This window comes from Ixodes scapularis, unplaced genomic scaffold, assembly GCF_016920785.2.
Source record: "Ixodes scapularis isolate PalLabHiFi unplaced genomic scaffold, ASM1692078v2 PGA_scaffold4__175_contigs__length_147842914, whole genome shotgun sequence".
NCBI lineage: Eukaryota > Metazoa > Arthropoda > Arachnida > Ixodida > Ixodidae > Ixodes > Ixodes scapularis.
The window spans coordinates 29,547,147-29,572,825 of NW_024609879.1; the positions used below are offsets into that span (position 1 = coordinate 29,547,147).

Sequence of the window (25,679 nt, forward strand, 5' to 3'; positions counted from 1 at the left end):
CACAACACCAAAGCTTTGGATGCACTGAGCAAGAGTCTAACACATCGAAGGAGGAGCGATCTTCTTGCAGCTCCCATTTGGTTCAGGTGGTGCAGGTGGTGCAGCATCTAGCGAAAACCATGCACCCACTGTTCGCGTTTCATTCCGTGCCGACTGTACACGCGTGGGCTTCTGAAATAATCGGCATAGAAGGTTCGACGCGTAGAACATTCGGGCCTGGAACAAGCCCCCCCAACATGATTCTCGAATTTTCCAGAACACTAAATTGCAGGAATAAACAAAAGATGCGTCGCTCCCAGGAATCGAACCCTGGCTTTTCGCATGGAAGGCAGGCGCGATAACCGTTAGGCCACGTGCGCGCTGCTTACTTGGCCAGCTGGGCGCGCGGCAATATAAACTGCCGCTTACGTTCCAAGCGACTTTCGGTTGCTCCGTTTTTTGCAAGCCTGTCGATCTTGCTCACGTTACCACTGCAAGGAAGCATAACTTCTATACGGACAACAAAGTCGGAGAACATTTAACCAGGGCCTTCGACTGTATAGTTTAACATATCGGAGGACGCAAGTTGGTGCACAAGAATATTCGAAAACTTTTACCAGATATTACGCCTCTGCGTTTTTTCTTTTTGGCTTTATTTTTGAGAACTGGCGGTTTAACGTTTCATCGACATTTCGAGCAGGGGTCCTAAGGTGCGCTTTGATCGTTCTTTTTGTAAACCGGAAGTTCTCTGGGACGTCAGAGACTGGAGCACCGCCTGCGGGCGTCTGCCATGAACAGAGTCTATACGTCAACACTCGACGGTGATGTCGCGGCGCTGAGGTGCCACTGCTATTGGCAGGGCGCATGTGCAGACGCTCCATTTCACGCGAATCTGGTTTCTGCGGACGCGCACTGCCCACACCTCGCGTGGTCTTGTATGGAAACAACAGGTCGGCCTATACGCGTCTTCTGTTTGTCCCCTCTTTGTAGCCTCCGTGTTGGGTTTAAGAAATATTCAACTTGAACCAGCTCTCCCGCTTCACTACGTTGTCACCACTCCAATATTCTCGAGTACTCACCCCAGCGTGCGAACTCCTCAGCCCAGCACGCACATAATCGTAGCTTGGGAAAGCGAGCGATTCACGCGCAAACGCACAAACAATGAAAAAGAAACCGGCCAGACGCGATGTGTGATCTACGATGACAATACGCAGTAAAGGAAAGAGATAAATGTCAAGTGTAACTGGTTTGTTTTAAAAGTGCGTGATTGATGTAGATTTGTTAGATCTAAATATATAACACAGTTTAAAAACAATTAAGGTGACAGAGATAACATTTTAAGCATGCACCACGGCGTAACAACAGCCGTCTTGATGCTTAATGAGAATATAGCAATAACTATCTGTTTAGAATATATAAAACTTCTATGTTTTGGTGTGATGGAAATGTGGAAATGTATTTACTCACATATTCTTCCCGTGATGCATCTGCTTGTGAGAGTGTGAATTTGGTGTGGTTCACACTTCACAGTTTTCAGCGGCATTTGTTATTCACAGACTAGGAATGCGTCACGATGGGGACATTCCATCGTACCGTGTTCCAAACGTGACATGGGAACGATGTTCGACGACGTCGGGATATCTGATGGCACCTTCACTTGGCGGCAAAAATGAAGGTTTTTTTCCCACTGTTCTCTGCAACACATGAGGATTTTTGTAGGGCAAGTAAGGTTCCTCTTATATGGATATGTTTTAGAGAATGTTTTTGTTTCCTCTGTCTTAAAACAGTCTTCGTTTAAAAATTAAAATAAAATCTAAGTGCATATGATCACAAACATTAAGGCAGCAGATAAAAAAGATTCAAACCAATGTGTACGCATTTTAAGGTATTTAGCGAACAACGCACAGCGAAGAAGAACCGGACAGAAAAGAGCGCCTTTTCTTTCCTGTACATTTCTCTACTGTGTGCGCTAAATACTTAAATATGTTAGACTACCAGCTAGCCACAAACGTCAACTTTACTACAATGTGCACGCCACTTGAAGCTTTTCGTCTCTGTTTAGTATCCGCAAATTTTAGCATTCCAGCTATACTTAATTTATTCCAGGCACGTAGCCAGCATTCTGTTTTGGGGAGGGTGGGGGGGGGGGGGGACCCGCTTATGACAAAAGGCTGTAAGAGGGGGAGGGGGAGAGGAGGGCCTAGCAAAATGGAAGATTTCGGAAAGGGGGGGGGGGGGCCGAGCCCCATGGGCCTTCTCCCTGGCTACGTGCCTGATTTCTTCTGAGTTCAGAGCGCAGTCAAACACTAGAATACAGTAAACCACAGACGCGTATACTGTCTGCGAAGTCGCCGAACTGGATGACTTGAGCCGGGAAGGACGTCGCACAAAAAGGGAGCTAACGGCGTGACGTTGCACTTCTAGCGTTGTTTAATTCGCCCTGTAGACTCGTGGCGTCGACTACGCTTTGACTTTTTGTCAAACGATGTTAGAGGGATTGTCAACGCAATCATCACTTTGATCACGCGGTACATGAAAGGAGTATAATGTAGAAAGTCAAAAGTCAGCGCGAAATGAACAGAAATCGGGGATAGGAATTCAGCTTGAAATCGTATTGCACAGCGTTATTCAAAATTTGAACACTCCCGAAAAAAAAAGGCAGTTTATTTCACCAGGAAGCCGGTGGTCTCGGGTGTTTGTGGACATCCCCTGCGGGCGGCAGACTCGTCGGGTCAGTGGTCTCACTCGCGTGCAAAGTCGTAGCAAGCCAACATACTTCTTTACGTGACGTACAAAGGGAAACTACATTGTAGCACGCTACTCACTGCCTATTGAAAGCAGTTCCTGGGAAGTATGCGACATGACAACCTCTTAGGACCCCTCTGGGCCACGCTCATTTTTTTTTTTAAACTAGTACTAAACCGCAACCAGAATTATGTATTTGAAATCACCATCTGCATGTGTGCCGTCAATGTGTTTCCCTCTGACAACCCCGGTGCATCGTTACGCCCTGTAATAATAATTAATACGGCAATTAAGGGTATGTACACGCCCTATTCGCGGTACAGTTTGCTCCGATTTCTCAATTTATAACTTCAAAATCACAAAACTGAGGCAACATGCTTTGGAAGGTTCTGTTAGTTTATACGTATCATAGAACAGTTAAAAAAATGTGTTTATATGACTTTTAAAGGAATACGCATTTAGTAAAATGGCGCCTTTTCAGCGTTTTGTATTCTCTTATCGTTAACCAGGAAACCAATATTTAGCGAGCGATTAAAAAATGGAAGCCGTTTACAACTCCCTGTAACGCCGAATTAGAGCACAGCTCTTGAGGAGGAGGAGGGAAGGGTACTGAGGGTCACCTGTTCTCTGGGGGGGGGGGGGGGGGGGGGGTCTCATTTACCTTGGGGTGGGGGGGGGGGGGGGAAAGGGGTGTCACGTGACCTCGAGAAAAATATTCCGCTAAATTTACCAAGGAAAATTTTCCCCTAGATGCAGCGGGGAATTTTCGCCGCTTGATTTAGCGGGGAAATTTTTTCTGCTATATTTAGCTGGAAAATTTTCCGCTTGATTTAGTGGGGAAGTTTTTAAGCAAGATTTAGAGGGAAATTTTTTCCGCTAGATTTATCGGGATTTTTTTCCGCTAGATTAAGCGGGGAAATTTTTCCGCTAGATTGAGCGGGGAAATGTTTCCACTAGATTTAGCGCGGAACATTTTCCGCTAGATTTAGCGGGGAAATTTTTCCGCTAGATTTAGCGGGGAATTTTCTCCGCTAGATATAGCGGGGGAATTTTTCGGCTAGATTTAGCGGGGACATTTACCCATAATGACCGCGCGGTTACGCCGACGGCGACGGCGACGCCGCTCAACCCGGAAATGAGCGCCTAAGAGCTGCACTCTTAAAGTAACAAATGGCAACACGCTGGCAGTGTTTGAAAATCCTACCATGTATAGATGCGAAAAAACAAAACATCCGCATTATTGCGCATTGTGCCGTGTTTGCGATTATTTTTTGCTGATTAACCGCGCCATTACTCCACGGTAATTAATTTAAGTAAATTTCCTCTAAGCGTATTTTATTATTAAATATTTCTAGACCCGTAGCCGCAGCAGTTGTTTTGGGGGAGGTGCCCGAAATGGCAAATTCGCCATATCCACAAAAACCGTTTCGGTCTGATTGCGCTTAAAATTTTTTTCCGAGATGAACTCTAAATTTTTCGCGAGACAAAATTAGTTTTTGTTTTTTTCTCCGCATTGAATCGACCAAAAATATATATATATATTTTTTTTTTTATTTTGCCAAAATTCAAAGTGATAACCGGGCATGGTCGGCCGAACTTATCTGAAAGCAGGCTATAGAGGGCTTTGGACGCGTGAAGCTGAGAAAAAGTAGTTATTAAAAAAAATCTTGACTCGCTTTTATATTAACTATCGTTAAAGGAAAGGCAGTGTTAAATGCAAAGACAAAAGACACCTAACAAAAGACACCTAAGTCCAGTATTTCGCCTTCTATATTTTCCAAAATATTATAGTTAATGCTGACATCTCAACAGGTCCACTATTTGTTTTCTTATTTTAATATGACAAAAGATTGGCTTAACAAAGCAATAGGTTTGGCTGCTAGTAACTGTAAAGGTAGGCCAGAACATTTTTTTGCCAAGTGTTTGCAATGAATCCTTTTAATCTTGATTCTCACCTTTTTCTTCAAACTGAAAACTGAGTCTCTTTTCGCAACATTGAACGTGTGAAATAAACGGCATGAATTGGTACCCTAGCTATATAGGAAAAATAGTTTCCGCCTGATTAAAATTAATTTATATTGCGTAAGTATTGATGTGGAAGCTCACATCGTCACCTGCTCAGCAGTAGGAACAATTATTCTCAACATACACGGTTTCTATACAGCGAGTTCAAGCCTACCAGTGACTTCATGTACTCAGAGTCGGAAAATTGCGTTTAATGTTTTAGCACCGGCTTTAGTTGTCATTTTCTCAGTAGCTATTTAGAATTTAGTGATACTAGATAGCATATTGGAAAGAGTACGTTTCTGGTATATAGAAAATGCAATTAGTTTCGATCGGCTCCGTAAATAAACTGTATTGGCTACAATCAACGTAGAAAGTTTACAATCAATGGGCAGTTAGTACAGAAAGTAAACACAGTGTTGGTACAGCGTTCTTAAGTGTCTGTGGTTTCCGTATATGCCGCTGGTGCCCAGGACTCTTGCGATAGCCCTGGTAAACACGGATCATATAAAACATTAGTTTTACAGGCTGTAGTTATCAGCCCATGTATATAACTTAACCGCGATGAAACGTACTGTTGAGGTAAATAATATTTCCACGTAAAGGTGAAGCAGATTATAATACTTGCGTTTTTGAAAGACACGAGTGATTTTACGGCGCTATGATAGAGATATCACTTGACGCCAACTTCTCATTCTACAGCGCTCTAATTACAGACATAGCTTAAGTGGTGAAAAGAATCTCCCTCCCACTTATGGCCACAGTTCAGTTAGAGCAAGAGAGCACGAAAAATACAATCTTATTTGTAACAATTGGTAGCGAGTTAATTAAGCTTTCTTGCCTTTACGTATCCCAAATATATTTGACATGATGTTAAATGTTTAAGAAAATAGGCATCTCGTATAGAAGTGACTCTAGGAACAAATGTAGGAACGTGCTTTAGAGGAATCACGTTGCTTCAGTACTCATGTTTCTTTGCAATACTAATTACATTGAAAATCATAGTAAATTAAAGCACAAATTAAACTTTTGTTTAAATTCAAGTAGAGAATATTTTCGTCTCTACAAGGGTGCATAAAAATACGCTTGGGCGAATCGCCAACATACGTTGACTAGTCAAGGCCCCCTCACGTTTCGGTGAATATATAGAAACAAGTAAATAAGTAAAATAAAATTAAGTACAGTCGCCAAGAATGATAAAATTGTAACCACACAACTGGCAAATGTGGACACGTGTCGCGACTACCGCCGGTCGTTTCGATAAATTCCTCCGTCGATGCCAATGATCGAATTACTTGCCTCAACCTTGAATATTGGCCCGTTTGTTGTCTCCACACCTCGGTGTTTACCAAACAAAAAGTCTGTGAACTTGCCCCCAGGTTAACGTAAAAATATTAACAATAAACGAGGTGACGTTTATTCTTAGTGCCAGATCTCTCCGGGAAAAAGTCGTCGGAGAATGCGAGCTTTACTCACTTGGGCGTTTGTGCTAAGCTGGGCATAAGCAGCGTGCATTGTTCACGCAGGCCGGAGGGTAACAAAAGAGCTCCCCCCTCCCCCCGAAGAACACCAACACCAGCCGAACGCTGACTTGGCATTCTCTTAGGTCACCCGACGTCTCAGTGATTATTATTTGTTGTCCCCATCCGCGTATTCTAAAGTTAGCGTATTGGGGCACCACGGTCTGATCTCTCGTCCTTGGTTGAGGAAGAAAGGACACAGGTAAGGGCAGAGTCCAAGAGCGTTTAATGGACACTCCTAGATAAACTGAGCTACATCTTCATGCGAAATTCCCCCCGCGCCGGCAAGGTAAGACAAGGTCCTCACCTGCCCGGCGCGGTGTTCCAGAAAGCAAAAGATCAAGAAAGTATCGGGGAGGTCACCGAAACACTTCCCCTTTCGATGTCGTTGGACGAGTCCCCCTCCCGAAACCGGGAAAAGAAGAGACAAAACCACCTCCCCGGTCAGCAGCCATTCGCATCCAGAAAAGAGTGAGAGGGAGGCCCTTCGCTTCACGAACCAGTCGGAGCTCACAGCGAAGGAGCTCGAGCGTTCCGACCCGCGCCCGTTATCACAGCCACCGGGGAAGGGAGGTCAAAGGAATCCCCACGAAGCAGTTGTTTTGGGCATACCACATCAATAAATGCTAGACAGTAAAACGTTGCAATCGTTGTACGCACAAGGGTGAAGTTTTACATTTCGTTTATACGCGAACGAGGCTGGGACTTGGCTTAACATGAAAACAATAATCGGGACGGTTAATATAAATGTATTTAACAAATATATATATACCTAGAAGCTACTTCAAATGCTTGGCCACCTCGATGGCTCCGAAACAAAGCGCCAGTTTTCGGTACGACATGTAGCTAGTTTAATTCCAGGCCGAGGTGCCCGTAATCTGATAGAGGCTTACTACGGAAAAAGGAGCCATGTAACTGATATTTCAGTTACACGCGACTTTAGTATGCCAACAACGCGTTACAAAAACCCCAGTTGGTCAAAATTGTTCTTCAGGCATCTATTTTGGCGCGCCAGATATCCTTCATTACATTAGCGGAGAAAATAAAAAAACGAGTTCATTTCACAACCAATGTATACGTAGCACCACAGGGTATCATATTAAAGAGGAATATGTTATAGGGCTTGTTTTCATTAGAAGGCACAAATGCTGCGATAAAGTTATAAAAAACTGCAACACGGTTGCCATCACAACATAAATCACTAACATAAGCATTTTAAGCGTACTGATAAGAAATCAATTCAAAATAAAAATGCATTCATATTACCATGCGAACCGAATCGAAGCCCTCTCGATTTGCAGCCTGATGCTCGGCGTTCAGCCTCACTGGCTGCACGACGGGACCGGAAGCTCGTACAACTTCTACACACGCGCAACGAGAGTTAGTAGACAATCACATGTCCTTATCAAGCGATCACAAGGTTGAATCCGGCGACGGGTCGTCATAGACGCCTATGTACATGCAGAGTCCTTCTCCTGTGCTGTATATTCCTTTGACTCAAAAGTTACTTTATTTTTGTGCAGCACAGTCTCAGGTTTTTCATTGAGATCAATTTTCACTAGCTCGCCTGCACACGCACTATTTTTTTTATATTAAACAATCATGCGAACACCCACGAGTGGCAACAGAGTATGCTTAGATGAACCTACCTTTCCCGCAAACATTTGGGAGAAACATTACGTGTTGCGTGTCTCCCTGGCTCAGAAATATTGGCAAATAGAAACGCAGCTGATATCAAAATACGCGGCATATTTTGTTTTCGACTTTTTTAATAAGATTAAAACAATTTTATTACGAATCGTTAGACCACCCATAAGCATGATGGGGTTTGTGTACACTCATTTTTAGCATTGATACTCATAAACGTTCGAATATTTTCAGACGTCAGAAGAGAGAATGTTACGAAGTGAAGTCGAAGCAAGCCTTCCAAGCACCTGGCCAACTTCCGGGCGTGGGACTGAACATGACAGATTTATGCAAGAGGCTACATCCGCACGCCCCTGGAATAAAGGGCTTCTCTGTAAGATGCAACAAATCAATTATTTTAGTATTCGGAGAGGCCTAGCTATCTATACATGCGTGATTTCGTCTCAAATTAAGAGGGAAGAGACACCCGAATTTCTAGTTTTGAGTTAACAAATATATGTTCCAGGGAAGTCAATATCTAGAAAAAGGAAAAGGATTGAGACTAATGGAAATACTTATTTGTTCTTCATTCACGGAGTAAGAAATGACCGCGGTTGAAATTAGCCTTCTCCCCGATTGCCGAAGGCAGCATGTTTGACACACTCTTCTTCAGTGGCTTTGTCTCTATGTTTTTTTTGTTTTTTTTTTGTCTAGATCTATGTGGACACCGTGAAATTGTTTTAATGTAATTAAATTTTAGGAGTTTTATTTGTTTATAGAATTCGTCGAACTAACCTTCTAGGTCGATTTCATATAAACCTTGACCGGGTGAGTTTTGCGAAGTGAAGGTAAAAACAGAGTCATGCTGGTGAATGACTCCTTTCAAACCCGTCTCGGGTTTGAAATGGATATCTCGACCTGCCAAGATATATTTAAAACCATTATGCGCATACAAAAAGTCCAACAGAAGCACTATAAATATATTCAAGTCATTCAGTTGTGCACATTATATCCTGTAATATCGTAGCTGAAATGCTAGAAGTTTAGAAAGTTCAATAGCTGAACTTAATATTTTAAAAAACACTATATTGGCGTTTTAGTAGAAAATATTGTTTTTTTAGAAAAAAATCATAGTTCATAAATGCAAGAATTGATTTGTGTGACCTGTTTTAAATCACAATATTTTAATATGCATCTTCGTGTTTAGCTCGAAAAATAGAGCTCATCGAGCTTGGGCGTCTCTGTGGTTTTTAAGATATATCGGTATATCTCTCGGGCAATATGTCCACGCCATAGTGGCGGAATTCCTGAGAGGAGACAGGAAATAGACCGAGACGGCGTAAGTGTAATAAATAACTGTTTTATGTAGAAAACAAAAAACCTTAATGTGAGGTGAAACGAAAATAAAACAAATATTGCACAGAGCATTCACTTTACGTGCAGGCACTGTGACAAAGTTCAACCGATACAGCAAAACATTGCAACTAAGACGCCTAAGTTCGAATTTTATCCCGACTGCGGACGTACAAGCTGCAACAATCCCCCCCCCCCCCCCCCCCAAGCTCGCCGTGACATCCACCCCATTTGAACCATTCGCGTACATAATACTGTTTAAAAAACAAAAACAAAAAAATCTGCCCTCAAAATAGCTTGTTTGTCTTACATTTGCCGACACATTGCACGCCACTACAACCTTCGGCACCAAACAGACCCCCAGAGGCCGTGATGGTCCAATGTCCAAGAAGATGGAACCGCGATACGACAATACAAGGAGGTTATAAGACATGGAGAGCGCAGGACGTTATTTTATAAAGCCTAGTCATAAAACAAAACTACAATGTATTTCGTTAGTAATGATTCCACACAGTCAAAGCTTGTGAAGAAAGGTACTGCAGAATGACGTCTCAAAGCTTCTGTAGCAAAGCCCTGTATCGATAAGAGCTCGAACAATTTCATAGTCAAGTCTAGAGACCTAGTCGGTAGTCTTTTCAAAGTATATTGTATTAAGTGTTGGAGGGAACAATTAAAAAAATAATAAGAGCTCCTCTTGACTCATTTCTCAAGGAGTGTCTTAGCCTACCTCGCGTCCAGTTGTGATTAGGTACCTGCAAATTATTTCCGGCAGCGTTAAAGCTGCTTCCAGGTTCAGTGTAGCGATTGTCTCTTCAGCACTTTGAAAACTAAATCTCTTCTGCAATTCAAATTAAAACGTAGGACGAAACCGGATTTTAGGCGAGGTAACATATAGTTGCAAATATGTGGCTTGAGAAGTTGTTAGTTTACAAAATCCTCTTTTCTGTGACAAAATTTCGGAAGGCCAGACAGGCAGGGCTTCTGAGCCCTAGGCCTTTATGGAGAGCTCCATCGGGACACTAAGTTATGGGCTGCATTAAGTGTTGCCACCTTTTCCAAGTAATTAATATTCAAGTATAGGACAAGCATCTAAATAAGAGCCTTAGAGGAACTCCTGGCGTATTTTTCTTTCTTCATCATATCGTTATGTTTGTGTTAGCACAAAATCAGTTACTATTTCCGATGTTGGCGGCCTTTCTTAACCAGCCTGACAAATTTCTTTGACGGTGTTTTAATTAATGTTTTGAGGGAGTGATGTCCTGTCCTGCTTCATGTTACTTATTTATTTATTTTTATGCAGATGTAGCTTGTTATGAAAGAACACGAGTCCCAATTGAAGTTCGAACTTCATACATAATAAGAAGAAATTTCCGCCCAGGATCCTGAACAAGAAGCTTCCAATAAAAAAGCTAAACTAAGTTCAGTGTCCCGGCACATGAAAAGCGCAGTACAATATTAAATAAAACAAGGACACCATCACCTAAACGAAATAAGCGTGCAGTGTTTTAGTTAAAAACGAATGATCATGTGGTCGATGACGACGTAATGAAGCAATGTCGGCAAGTTATAAAAAACTAATTGCCATGCAGAATTAGGGCAGAAATGGCGTGCGATCTATAATTTGTGCGTTGGATACCAATTATCGATTCTCGTTAAGTCAAATCTAAAATATCCGTATTGGAAAATCGAGCTAACTTATGATGATGGCGACAGCCCACAAGCACGTGGTAACACATCGTGTCATAGAAAAAGTCATAACGGGTGTGGGAGTAAGCATGTTGTGGCCATCATAGAATCACCATGCTTATGTCATCTCATCCATCAGGATACATCATGAATCCACTATATTACGTCACACCACTCGTTATCACTTTTTCCATAATACGATATGTTACGATATGCGTCTATGCCACTTTCGCCATCCTAATTACGTACTCACATTTTCCAATGGGCATGATAGGCAAGGCACTTTATGTTGAAAAGAAAAGCATAATATATGGTAGTCATAGCTACTGCCGACTTTCATAATATTATGATTAATAAAGAATAATTTGGTACGAGTGTCAGCGCTGTGCGTGTGTGTGGTTTTCACTTGTGCTGTGTCTCTTTTGTGTTGTTTTATTTATTTTGATTCGGCATTGACTGGCCTAAGTTCACGCCTTGATCTGCCCCCGCATACATTTTGCACAGCGATAGAAAAATTACCTTTAATAGTTCATTTGAGCGCTTCCAATCAACATATTCGCTGTACAATATGTCCCGAGTAATTTTATTTATTGATAAAATAAGATGTCGACTAATGTGTTCTTGTTTTTGCCAATGCTTTTTTTTGTGCTCTTTAACAGTTTTATTTTATTGTCTGTTGAGCAGTGCCTTACAGTGACTGGGCTTCCTCAAAATGTATCTGCCTTTTGTCCTTTACCCAAAATCTTTTGTGTCCGATGTAAAGAAACAATCAAACGAACAGGCCATTTCCTTCGCTGCCCCATCTAGCACCTACATTAATAACACAGAATGCGCTCTATCAGCTGATTTTCATGGATATCTCCAGCATTTGGATGAACGCCCGGCTGTAACGGCCGGGCGTATTGAAAGCCGTGCACCAAAAAGCATTAAGTCCTTAGGAAACCATATCAAAAGACCTTAGTCATCGCACGACTTGAACTCACATTATTGAGATTGTGAGCCAAATGCTTCACCGACTGAGCTATTCAGGTTTTTTTCTTTGTTAATAGTCGAGCTATCCAGGGTCAAACAAAGCTAACAAGCAAAAGCAAACTCATTAGCGCGGCACTCAAAGGCGCGGTCGCGCGCTTCTCGGCCTTTGCGGTTATGATGCGCCATCTCACGGCGTGTTGTCAGAGAGGGCAGCGAATCTTAGGAAGGCGGCACTGTTCGGACGCCCTTGTATTCTACCACAGCGGCTGTGGCTCCTACAAAGCCACGAACGCCCATAAGTGGAAGGCCCATCACACTATTTGGGCTCCCAATCTTTGTAAGAGTGATCAAGCTTGCATTTTTTGCAGAAAGCGCGACGTTTTTCCAATGAACAATGTGTTTTTTGGAAGTCTAGATCTTGCTCCAAACGAAGCAAGACATAATATTGCTCTGAATAGACATAAAGTTTCATTAAATGATCGAATGTTTTGCTCGACAGACCAAGATATTTGAAGAAAATTGCAAATTCCTGTGTTATACGAGAGTCAACAATTCCACACATTACTTCACTCAACGCCACGTAGATGGAATGCCTTGTGGCAATGGAAGGGTAAGTGGAGTGGGCCTTTTATATCGTTGACGATCAGTAATTTCCAAGAGTTATAACTAGTAATAATAAAATACAGCTTACCTCGTTATGAGTAAAAATGTTTCTTTTCCGCGTGATTCCAAACATTTTTTATGACTACTCTTTTGAACGCGTGGTCGGCCTGTTTATGATGGTCGCGCATCCTAGTCACAAAGTACATGCACTAAAAACTGCGGCTCGCGGTCAAGAGCATCGATCTTACCCAAACTTTGGTGGGCCTCTAGAATGTCGACCTTTACTCACGAATAGACTTGTATATCATTATTTTCTTAAACCAATATGCATGCGTAACTGGCCAAAAGTTTCTAGTCCAAGTCTGCTTCTACTGAACGGAGAGGAACTGGAGATACACAGAAGGAGGCAGCAAGAAGTCATATTTTATTTAAAGATGTAGATCAGCTTTTGTTTTGTTAAGTATCAGTTGGTCATTTTGGAAAACAAAATGAACAACCCTTCAATCCAAGTCCAAGATTTCGTTCAGGAATACAATTGTTGCTAGCGAAGGCGAAACTGTTCTTCAAAATAAAAAAAAAAGAATGTGACAGCGTAGTATCCCAGACTTTAATAGATATAAGAAAACCATGTTGCCTCGTTACAGAAGTATCGTTAAAAAAATAACACTCAATTGCTATTTTTCAAATGCTCACCATTACGGCCTAAGAATATTGTAGATATTGAACTCTTGACTATGTGTTTCTTGAGTGTGCACTCATCGGCGGACGTCATTGGATTCTGCAAGCGGAAGACGTGTGTTCCTCATTCCATTTTACCTCTGGGTTTATCGTTTTGTACTTCCGCGGAATTTTTTTCAATAAATCTAAGGATGAATACTGGTTGGGGAGTACTTTTTTTTAATTGTCCTTGTGAATTCCGGTATGACATACAAACCCGTGTTGAGATGTGTGGCTACAGTTATATTGCGTTGAAAGTATTCAGCAAAATATCAAAGACGTTTACAATTTCCTGTAACGCCGAATTAGAGCGCAACTCTCGAAGAGGAGGAGAGGATGGTACGGAGGGAAAAGTATGCCCCTGTTCCTTCCCTGCTACATTTAGTGGGAAAAATGTTCCCCTAAATTTAGCAGGAATTTTTTTCCGACAGATTTAGCGGAATTTAGCGGAAGTATTGGCAATGTCTAATGCGTGTAGCGTCACGCAACGTCACACGTCATATCATACGTCACGTGCTTCCTATAATGACGTCACACGAGACGTTACGTGTGACGTCATGAGAATAATCCTCGTGAGGGCAACCCTCGTGAACCTCGTGAGGGTAACACTCATAACCCTCTTGAGGGTGACCCTCGCGACCCTTGTGAGCGTAACCCTAGTGACACTTGTGAGGGCAATTCTCGTGACCCTCTTGAGGGTAACCCTCGTAACCCACGTGAGGCTAACCTTGTGAACCTCGTGAGAGTGACCCTCGTAACCCTCGTGAACCTCGAGAGGGTGACCCACGTAACCCTCTTGACCCTTGTAAGGGTAACTCTCGTGGCCCTCATGAGTGCAACCCTCGTGGCTCTCGCGAGGGTAACCCTCATAACCCTCGTGACCCCCAAAAGAGTAACCCTTGCGCGGGTAACTCATAACCCTAGGGAGGGTAACTCGTAGCCTTCGTGAGGGTAACCCTCGTGACGGGAGCCCTCTTAACCCTCGAGACCTTCTTGAGGGTAACCCTCGTGACCCTCACGAGGGTAGCCCTCCTGACGTCACACGTGACGTCATTATATAAAATTCCCCATAATACAACGCGCTGTTACGCCGACGGCGACTCCAACAACGACGCCGCTCAAGCCGGAAACAAACCCCTAAGAGCTGCGCTCTAAAAGAAAATCGGCTCTAAACGTTTCTATTGCATGCAATAGCCTTCCTGCGGCACCCACCACTCCCTCAAACAAAAAAGGAAAGAAAAGAAACTGGATTTGGAATTTGAAGCGAATGCGCATGTGCACGAGAGTGATGAGTGAATGATTCAAGAAAAAAGGGTCGATCGAACGCACCCTTAGGGGAATTGAACCCATTACCTCATGATTGCAAATACGACTCTCAACAATGTAACTTTTTCTTATTGACATTGCCCAGGACTACACCTTTGTCACGGTGTAAGATGTACAAATCCCAAAACAAAAATGCGCAGTTGTTTTTTTTTACTTCGAAAATAAACTGCTTATTCTCTAACCTTCATTCGTCGTCAAAATGTAGCGCTAGCGGTTTGAACCAGATGCCTAAGCTGCAGCATGAAGCGTTATCTTATTCAAAAATTGTGATTTTCAAAAAATTTCAATTGAAAAATTAGTACCAGTTTCACCCTCTTTCGGTAGCTGGCGCCACAGAGCTCCATGTATTATAGCGCTCCGCCGGCCGCCATTTCCGCATTGAAAATTTCTGAAAATCGCTTGACTTTTCATAAAAATGTCACAGGGTCTCTTATGTTATCCCAAAGACGACTTGAAGGCGAAAGCCCAAGCGCCGATGCCTTAAAGACAGACAGATGATTTACCCACTGAGTCATCTCTCTTAATGTGGTTACTCCTTGAAGGCCGCACCGGGAACAGTGGAGCCAGGCCTGGTTACAACCATATCCACGGGTCCTGTAGGAAGGGGGCTGTGATCTGTTCCCAGTTTCCGCATTTCGCCCGCGAACTTGCTGCGGGTTGTGAGAACGCTTATCGGCTAGGATATTCTGCACCTGCGCGCTTGTTCCCCAAGCGTTTTCGAGATTCGTGCGCGCGAGGATCAATGGCTCGGGGAGCTGTAAAGTCGGTCGATCTGTAATACTCACTATGCCTTTCGTACTCGTCGTGGTCTTCATGTCAAGCAAATGGTGGTTCAAGGGCGGTATTTCTTGTTGGAGGAGGCCGGTACCCGAGTTTAGCAAGGATGTCGGCCTGAATCGTCGACGCGGACCGTGTCATCGCGTCACTATGCCAAAAACTACGCCCCCTTTAGATGTGGGTGAAAGCATTGGGTGCTCTGACGGACCTCCCGCGATACTTTTTGTGCATCTGGGGCCGCCGCGTCAGCAAGGTCATACGCCCTTGGAGGGCCGTCACAAACTTTATGAGCAACTCCTGCGGGAGTTTTGTACGAGCACGGAGCTCACCTTAGATCCGGAGATTGTAATTCGGTGGCAGGAACTCCGCTTTGAATCTCGAAACAAAATCCGCCATACTCGAGAAACTTCCTTGACTCCTTCTCCAGAGCGCTGCGCTATCAGTGAATGCGACCGACAAAAGGCGAGGAACCATGGTTTTGTCGTCAATTCCCGATGCAGCATGGCAGTACCGCAGTTCCGAGACGAACATCGTGACTGATATTCTACTAGCGTACCCCGAAAAAACTTGAACGCTATGAGAGAGCCGTAGGTAGTTCCTGTGAGACGGTGTTCCAGCGGGTGCAGGGCTTGAGCGCGTCATCCCCTCCCGTTTTAACTGAAGACGCCTGGCCATGGCCATTCTTAGTTCTGTTGAACCACCCTCTGATGATGGCCTGCGGGGACCAAGACTGCAGGTTTGCGCCCGTTTTTTCCTTTGGCGCTGGCGGCCTTATTCGCGAGTGCGCCGAGTGTCAAGTCGTCGTCATAACTCACGTTTTTTGACGGCGTCCTCTGTATACGACATCTTGTAGTAGTGAAGGTTTCCGCGGGTCGAAGGAGATATGCATGCTTGGGCGTATTCGGAGAAAAAGCCCAGCAAATGTGGGAACACTTAGGAACGTAACAATTACTGTGTAAAAAGTAAGAACGAACCCAGTTCGCGGCCATCCCCTCAGACAAGCAGGCAGCATTTCACGTTTGGGCGCCAGTGTGGGCTTTCCCTTGTTGCTACCCGTCTCAGGGAAGAAACAGCCCACCGGTTCAGCAACACGTAAACATTGAATGACCATTATCGCCCGCGCCGCGATCCCAACATCCCCGCGCACACGCTGGGACGGCCCTTCACGAGCGAGCAGCGCCGCTGGCGTGGCCAGTTGCCCTTGGCCCCCTCGCGGTGCAGATGACCACTGACGATTGTTGGAGGGGCAACCTGGGCCAAGCGCTTTGAATCCCAGGTCGTCCCCAAAATGCAAACTGACATGCCAATGCGGATAGACTGTCATTTTTTGACTAACACTCGGTCGAGCGTATACACAAAAGTTCCTTCCCCAAATAGATCAAGCCGCAACGCCAGTGTCCCAGTTGTGATCTAATTAAAACAATTCAGCACAGCATTTGCGTTTGTTGTGTCTACGATGTAGAAAGCACCAAACTCAAAAGCACATTGGCATACCTTGATAGCCTGTCCTTATCTGTGCCAAAGCTGCTTGGTGCCTTGAGCAAGCCACATAAAAAAGCAAAGGCCACAAAACCTCGTGTTCTAAGTAAACAGGCCTGGCACCTGTTTATAAACGATGAACCTAAATGTTCATCAATAGTGCCGTGTGTATGTGTTCGCGACAAGTGTAACTTTTACCCATTTCATTTTCTCCTCCTTTTTCAAACTCCCCTTTATTCTCCCAATTCCTCTCCCCCTACACAGGGTAGCCAACCGAGTGAATCAGCCAAGTTCACCTCTTGGTCTTCCTCTTTTCTTACTTCCTTTCTTGAGTGCATGTGCTTACTGAGTCAAGTTGATATTTGACAGATATGAAACAAATTTAAAAAAAAAAAAACGTTTTTGCCCCAAATGTTGTAAGCGTGAAAGTCAAACGGCAAGTAGAAATCTGGACGTAAGCTCTACTCTCAACTTGCGTTTTAATAATTAAAAAAAAGATACGAGGACAAAAATAACGTTTTAAAGGAATATTTTTGCAAATCTAGCTCGATTCAGTTATTACGTTTATCCTGTAGAGTGACTAATAAAACATGATAAAAAAAAATCTAATACAGAAAACTCACAAGACATGAAACCATGAATAGAAAAAATAAGTTTAGTAAAAACAATGCAGGTACTGTAGATTCTTCGAGGGCAAGGTCACTGACGGAACACGATGACCTCAGCTTCCAATAATTCACGTGTTCTCTGATGAAACAGCCTCACGATCCCGGGGTTTGCACACAACAGGAAACTACCACTGTCCCTTATATGCACGGCGATATGTCCCGATGGCGCGGATTTGAGAGAGAGCGCATGTTTTTTTAGCCTAACATTCAAACGTTCGGCTAGAGGTTTAGTCTAGCGCAAACATACTCCACTCTGCAAAACAGTATGATGCTACAATGTGAAATGTTAAAACGGCCAAATTGTCAAATTAAACGAAAATTGTTCGCATGGCCAAGAAGCTTTGCGTGACATTTCGGACTCTTTTAAGCATAGAATTGATATATTATACACACACACATTTATTTTTGCATTCTATTACTTTTTATGAGCTTCATTGTGCTGCTGTCGAAAACAAAGCTCGTGCTGATTTTCTAATTCGGAGTATTTTTTTTTAGATATGTTTCAGAGACAAGTGTGGGAATTACAGCACTGCTCTGCCTCAGGTACCGACCTCGCCTACACCAGAAACGACCACAACGACGACAACGACCACTACAGACAATGCTCATTAGGATGATGATGATTACAGCTCAAATTAGAACTGGCTTTTTAGGAGGAGCTCTACCGGTGTCACGTCCTCTGTCGTGTAAACAGCATGAGGTGCTCAAAAATCTTCAAACGTCGCTATTTTGCGTATTCCTTAGTAATAAAACAAAAATATTTACTAAGAGCATGCTCACTACCCCTAGTATGTGGCAGTAAACATTGAAAAGGCAAAAGGATCTGTGTTTACTATTAGAAAGATATAATTCATCAATAAAGTATTGCCTGGTATGTCTTATCTTGAACAATTTGATTGGGTTGCCCCATGCGCTCACAAAGATATGCAGAGTATTTCAAATTCTCATCCTGCATTCCTTTAAAATGTGGCGTCCCAAGCCATAGGAGCTAGAAACAAACATGAACATGCTCAGGTGAGCGATACGTGTGCTTAACATTCTACCGCGCCATTTTAATTATACTACCTACCCTCATCCAACGTGGATACTATTGAGAGAATGTCAGATCCGAGAATATTATGCTCACCTTGATAAAACTCCACCGTCTTTGAATTCTCTAAGCTCGTCTTGTGGCGCCACTTCTAAAATATAAGTAAGATGAAGTACTGCCTATGCTTTGGTATATTTTTTTTAGGTTGCCATGCAGCGCCTAATATGTAATACTGCAAAGAGGAGACTTTTATACGTTTCAAAGAATACAAATATAGAATAATTTGACATGAGCATGCACAAATTTCAGTTATAATACTATGTAAAAGGGGAAAAAAACGTAAACATGAAACAGCATAAATTATTGAAGAACACTTTTGTAGAGGTGATGGACAAAATCTTATTTGGTAGCTTGTTCCATATGCTTGTTATAGAAGGAAACAAATGTATGAACCAGGGTGGAAAGTAAAAATCGAGACGATTTAATCATTATTTAAATCATAATTTAAATTCAACCAGTTTGATATTTAAGTCAAATATTTCGCGCAAAAATATTCTTAAAGTTATATTTTCATTTATCATTTATTGACCATTTGATTCTTTCTTTTCATTTTCATGTCTTTATACTTAAATGAAGTAATCATCAAAGGAACAATATTTACATCAGTCTGAACGCTGGCATCGAGCACAGCTCTTCTGAGCAATCAGGGCGGTGAACCTTATTTCTACCTTCCAGTTAGTTGCGTAAGCAAAATGAGAACGCTAAAGAAAGAAACAACAAAATAAAAAGACTATTGTCTTTTATAAGGAAGTCAGAAATGGGAAAGAAAAAATATTGAGCTTTATTACTAACTTAAAAAAATATTAAGATGGTTTCCTTCTAATATATTAATAGAGTTGTTGATTAAATTGCTTTAAATTTAGAGTAATTATTTCTACCTCGTTAATATTAGTGATTTAACAGATTAGTCAATTAATTTTTGCGTTTAAGAATGCATACATTTTAAGAACCATTATCTTGACCTTCAGTGATTTAAACGGAATGAATTTATTTGAAATCAAATAAATACGATTTCCTTTTATATAAGAAATCATACTTTTTTCACCTTGGCGGGGGGCGAATAAAATCACGATGATTTAAGCCAATATTTAAATCGTAATCTAAGTCTTGATCTATATTAGACAAGTTTTACTATTGGGCTGTGCTAGTAGAGTAACGGTTCCACAAAACCCCTTCTGCTAAGGTCCGTTAACTATCCGTCGTTCGGCTCCGTGGTGAGCTGCACCCACAGGTTCCGAAAACCTCCCAATTCATATGGGTTCCAAAATTAAATCTTCTGATCAGCCCCCCAAAAGGGTCCGCACCGACGCATATCTCCCACCTTTGGACAAGAATAACACCGACTATGTTACTAAGTTTTTCATTGTACATTCCGATGTTGAGACGAATCCGATGTCGAAACTTTCCCCTTTTCTTGTGGCTAAGGACTTAAGAAACTTTTAGGAGAAATGTTTAATGAAAAAAAAAAAGACTTTTTCTGGGGACCATTTGATGGAAGTATTTGAGAAAAATCAGGCAGCAGCGTTTCTGTGCCTTAGTCATATCCTTAACGCGAAAGTGAGCGTCTCTGCACACTGTACGCTCAACACCATTCGCGGGGTTATATCTGAGGACGACCTGATGGAGAGTCAGGAGGAAGAGATTGTTGAAGGTACACGCAGCCAGGGTGTTGTTGCTGTAAAGCGCATCACCATCCGTAGAGATAAGAAAGAACTTCCTACGCGAAACCTGGTCCTTACCTCTGAGCTTAACATCCTACCTTCTTCCGTGAAGGCGGGCTTCTTGAATTGTAGGGTCCACCCTTACATACTAATTGTGTTCATTGTTTTCGCGGTCAGCGCTTTGGGCATGGATCGTGGTCCTGCCGTGGCCGTGAGACACGTGCCAGGTGCGGTATTTGTGAGCACATCGCCCACGACTGTCGTGAAAACATGAAATGTGTCAATTGTAAAGGCAAGCACCCCGCATATTCTAGGTCACGTGAACACTTCAAAGGAGAAAAGAAAATTCTGACCCTGAAAGTGAAAGAAAACATTTCCTATCTTGAAGCGAAGCGTCGCCTGTTGAGTTTCCAGAGGGGCTCTTTTGTTTAGGTGGTTTCGCAAGGTTGAGGAGGTGTCTTACAGAAGGCTCGGATGCATCAACCGAGCAGACGGAGGCCACCTCGTCGCAGACGAAAGGTACCTCTGGAAAGGTGCGCACTGCTCCGCCCCGGGATGACAGGGTGCATGCTGGTCCACCAGGATCCACCCGAGCGCAGGTGTCTGCGCTCCTTGCACAGGGTCCTGCACTCACTGCTTCTCTATCCCAGCTACCGCAAGGTCGGGGACGTAGTCCTACTCCCTGTGGTGGACCTCTGGAACCGGGGTAGCCGTCAAGTTCACAGGCCTCCAAGTAGAAAAGCCTTTGTGGCTCTAGTTCGGGCAATGGACGAGAGTGGGTCAAGGTCCCACGAGGACAGACCCCACTCATGTTCCGAGTCTCTAATTCCGGTCTCCAGTGGCACCATGGGAAGGCCGAATGACACTGCTGCGCGTTTAAAGATAGATTTTAAGACGTAGAAAATTTGCTTACTCTTGACAGTTATTTTTATTTTTTATAAACTTTGCAAAGGTTCACAATTTTAGCATCATGCAGTTGGATTGTCGCGGCCTTTTTGAAAACATTAATGACGTACATTTTTCTTTGATGAGCTCAGTAATGTGGCCTTGTGCTTATAGGAGTGACACCCACGCAAAAGTGCTACATTGTCATCAGGGTTTCCGAAAGGACCGCATTTTATCAAACCCTACGGGTGGTGTGGCAGTGGTAGTACAGAGTGGAGTTGCCTGTGCTCCTGTCCCTCTAAAGACTTCACCTGAGGCAGTTGCAGTTCAAATTCTTCTTGACCTCCTCATTACTCTTCTGTCACTCTAGTTGCCACCCAGTAATCCGCTACATTTGCAAAAACTTCAAGAACTCGTCGGTCTGCTGCCCAAGCCCTTTTTAATTCTTGGTGATTTTGATTACAACCATTCCTTGTGGCATGGTCCTTGACAAAACTCTCGTTTTGGACTCATCGAACGACGTTTTATTATCATTCGGGCTATGTGTTCTAAATAAAAAAAGAAGCAACGTTTTAGTGCCGCCCATAACGCGTTACGGGCGGCACTTTTACAGCTATTGACTCTTCGCTTCCAAGAACGGTTTGTGCTACATGATTCTTAAACTGAATTGCCGTCCCCTTGGTTCCACATGTCTGGTGGTCCCCTACCGAATCCCAGATTATATGCTAGATTCGTCGTGATAACATTCTCGCAAATATTTTATAGTCAACGTTAATTAATGCTATAGGTCGGTACCCCAACACCCCCTGCCTTTGAACAACGTCATTAGATTTAGGTATCAGTTTTGTATGTGATTGTAAGAACGATGGTGGTAGTGCCTTGAGCTCGTAAGCTTCAGGTATAACTTCGTAATAAAAAGGGAAAATTGGGGCGCGGAATGGTTGATAGATTTCTGCACAGAGACCCTCAGGACCAGGCGTTTTGTGGGTGGCGAGGCCTTCGATGGCTCTTTCTATCTCTGTCAACGTGATGGTTTCTTCCATCCACTCTTTAACACCTTGCGAGAGCTCTGGTGTTATCCGGAGTAGTTCTTTGATGGCTGTCATATCTTTAGGCATATCTTTGACTCCGAACAGTTGGCCATGGTACGTCACAAACGCCCTTTCAATGCCGCCCCTTTCATTTATGACACCCCCGCTTCGTTCGACGGCAGAAATTAATTTTTGCCAGTGCAAACTTTCGTTCATCAGCCAGCGCACGTATCGTGGGCTGTTGCCCGACGAGAAACTTCTCGGCTCTTGCCTGCACTTCCGCTCCACAATAATTTTTATCTTGAAAAGCTTAAAGTTTGGCTTTCACTTCTTTTATCTATGTAGCCGTCTCCCTGGCTTATCACTCTAGACCTTAAAGAGTTCTAGCCAGCGCTGCTGAATTATTTTCTTCATGCTTTACTGCATTGTAGTTCAAAATAGACGACTTTTTTATGGCTATTACTTAAACTTCCTGTTTAAAAAACTTCAATTTCTCTTTATAACTTATACTGCAATCCTTAGTCACTTTCCTTAAAAGGTTTTTAGCACCATCTGTAAAAACTTCATCTTTTAGCAGCGTTACATTAAATTTCCATAGCCTCCTCAGTCCCTGTGACCCCAATCGGGGACAGTGGTTTAAGCGCGTGCAGTTGGTCACCAAATGCGAGTCCCCTCTTCAAATTCAAATTTCCCGCCTCTGCAAGCACTAGTTTATGCACGCTCCGTGAGATGGCGCTACTGGTCCAGCAGAAGCGCTGCACAGCGCGTTCCAAGATGGCATCTTCCATGGAATCCGCACGCCGTCGTCCTCGTGGTAAGTAAATTTTTTTTTCTCAAGCAATATGCACCAGAACGTTACTTTCAGGGTGTCGCAGTCCTTTTGAAAGGTCAGAGCACTGCCTGAGAACAGTTTAGTGTCATAGTTGCGTTGTTATTTGCTGCTAAGCGTTGTTTAGATCTGATGTCCCCAATCGGGTACTGTGGGTCCTAAGTACCACTTGATTGCTTTCAGCACCGTACCTGACTGACGAAGAAATTCAGGCCCTGCTGCAAGAAAGTGACGCTGATCTTACAGACTCAGAGGACACCGATGCTCTTGCCAATGGTGTGGACGGCCGTGGTGATACAGAACCTGAAAGTGATGATGGTGACGACAGCCAAGACGATCAAAGTGACCAAAGGCCACCAGCAATGACTCCGCCAAGGTGGAGGAGCAAAGCGTATGTATCTTTCAGTATTCTACGCGTATATCAAGTAAACTAGAAGATGCTCTGTGCACTGAAACCCACTTCTTATTTTTGAAATCAGATTTTCCGGCATTACCATCAGAGAAGAGGAGGAAATACCAAGCAGCCAGGCGCGCCAGGAGCCAGACACACCATTGAAATATTTTCTTAGATACTTTCAAGAGGACTTCTGGGAAGAATTAGCATACCAGACAAATCTATATTCCGTTCAGGAAAAGGGGGGGAGGTCAATTCAAACGGATTCAAGAGAGTTGAAGATGTTTGTTGGTATCCACATTGCCATGGGTGTACTGAAGCTCCCAAGAGTTCGGCTCTACTGGTCCCAAGTGCTAGGTGTTGATCTAATTGCACAAGCAATGTCAAGAAACAGGTTCTTTGAACTGAGAAGCAACATTCATTTTGTTGACAAGGTGTCGGTAACCACAAAACAAAAAGAAGAAAACAGGCTCTTTCTCGTAGAGCCTATTGTGAACTCGTTCAGAAATGCTTGCTTGGAGCTGCCCCGATCTCGTGAACTATCAATCGATGAGCAGATGATTCCGTTCTCGGGGAGATGTCCCGTGCGGCAGTGTGTGCCTTCCAAACCAAATCCTGTCGGCCTTAAAAATTTTGTAATGGCATCTCCGGATGGCTTAGTTCTGGACTTTTCCATCTATGTTGGCAAGGGCACAGTGTCTGATGATGACATGCGAGAGTTTGGACTTGGGGGAAGCGTCGTCAAGAAGCTTCTGGAAACACTAAGGAGGGACCGAGAGACTTTCGTGTTCACTGACAGGTATTTTACGGGCCTGAAGATAGCTGAGCACCTCATTGAAAAAAATGTTTTTATGACCGGCACAGTGATGGCCAACCGTACTCGTGGCATTGCAGGGACAATGCCGCCTGACCGGTCAATGCAGCGCGGTGAGTCACACTGTAAAGTGCGAAGTGACGACAAAGTGTGCATTGTGAAGTGGAAGGACAACAAATCTGTCTTGGTCTTATCCACTGCATTCGGCACAGAGCCCGAAGGAAGTTGCGAGAGGTGGTCGAAAGATGAAAAGAAGAAAATAAAAGTGAAGCAACCCGATGCAGTTGCAAGGTACAACAGGTACATGGGCGGGGTTGATTTAATTGACAGGTTTGTCTCCTACTATCGGATCTCTTTGCGAACAAAGAAATGGACTGTCCGCGTCTTTGCCCACTTCTTAGACTTGGCCTGTTGTAACGGCTGGATAGAGTACAAGAGAGACTGTGAACGAGCTGACGTTCCAAAACAGCAGAGACTAGATCTTCTTGACTTCAAAATGAACATTGCAATTTCACTCATTCAAGCAGAAATACGGGGATCCAAGAGAGTGCGAGAGCAGGAAGAGGAGAGCAATGAGGAAGAGACTACACACACTGGGCGGCAGAGGAGCAAAATCATTCCGCTTCCTCCAGATGATGTCAGATACGACATGACAGGACACTTCCCAGAGCATCAAAGGCTTGGATCACATATGAGGTGTAGGTATCCAGGTTGCGCGGGCAAATCAAGGGTGAAATGTCTGAAGTGTGGTGTATTTCTGTGCCTCCAGAACCGCAACTGTTTTGTTGCCTTTCACACGCACTGAGTCCCACAGGACCCAATCGGGGACAGCCTAGTTTCACAACTTCCCTTCTTTGTTTGAAAGAACTATTTTTTCCAGTGATTTTTTGTGTGCTCAAGTGCCAAATAAACAAGCTTGAAGCAAATCGTGCAAGTTTTCTGATCTTGGGACTGAAGAGGATAGTTTCCAGTTGAACTTTCGTGTCGCCTTTTCTCTTTGGCTGACAATCACAGTTACAAGGCAGTGATCGGTGAAAAAGATCGGTTTGACAGAGTATCTCCTGGTGCATGTGCTAACTTCCGTGGAAAAGTAAATCCTGTCTAAACAAGCGTGTGATGATAGCTTAAAGTGAGTAAATCGCAAATCGCATTGGAAACCTTGCATCTCCGCGACGTGCTCCAGCCCACTTTCATCTAGCATGGATTTCAAAAATTGAGCGCTTCTGTCGTTACTTGTAATTGCTGATGAACTATCTTCTGGGTTACACACGCGGTTGAAGTATTCTAGTAACATATTATACCTATCATACTTTAAGCTATATTCTAATTGACGAAGAAAAGCTTCCCTCTCGTAATTGCGTTAGGATCTTAAATGCCCAGCACACGCCACAGTTGACTGTTAGCCCTGAAATTACAAATAACAAGTCTGCCTTCGTCATCTCTCGGGATTTTTAAATCGGTCAGGTCAATCGTATTCCTGAGAAACAAAAAAATAAAACACATTGCCGACACACCAGTGG

At 43.4% G+C, this 25,679-nt stretch overlaps 1 protein-coding gene and 1 pseudogene across 1 annotated transcript; both read left to right on the forward strand.

Annotated features, from left to right (window-relative positions):
* The window catches only part of LOC115331067, an 89,901-nt pseudogene extending 71,834 nt beyond the window's left edge, over nucleotides 1-18,067 (forward strand).
* A 5,916-nt stretch (nucleotides 18,068-23,983) lies between these two features.
* Nucleotides 23,984-25,073, forward strand: LOC115311148 (piggyBac transposable element-derived protein 2-like). Its single transcript, XM_040211234.3, has one exon. It carries the CDS (start codon nucleotides 23,984-23,986, stop codon nucleotides 24,962-24,964), a length of 981 nt encoding a protein of 326 aa, XP_040067168.1. The 3' UTR covers nucleotides 24,965-25,073.
* Nucleotides 25,074-25,679: the final 606 nt, after the last annotated feature.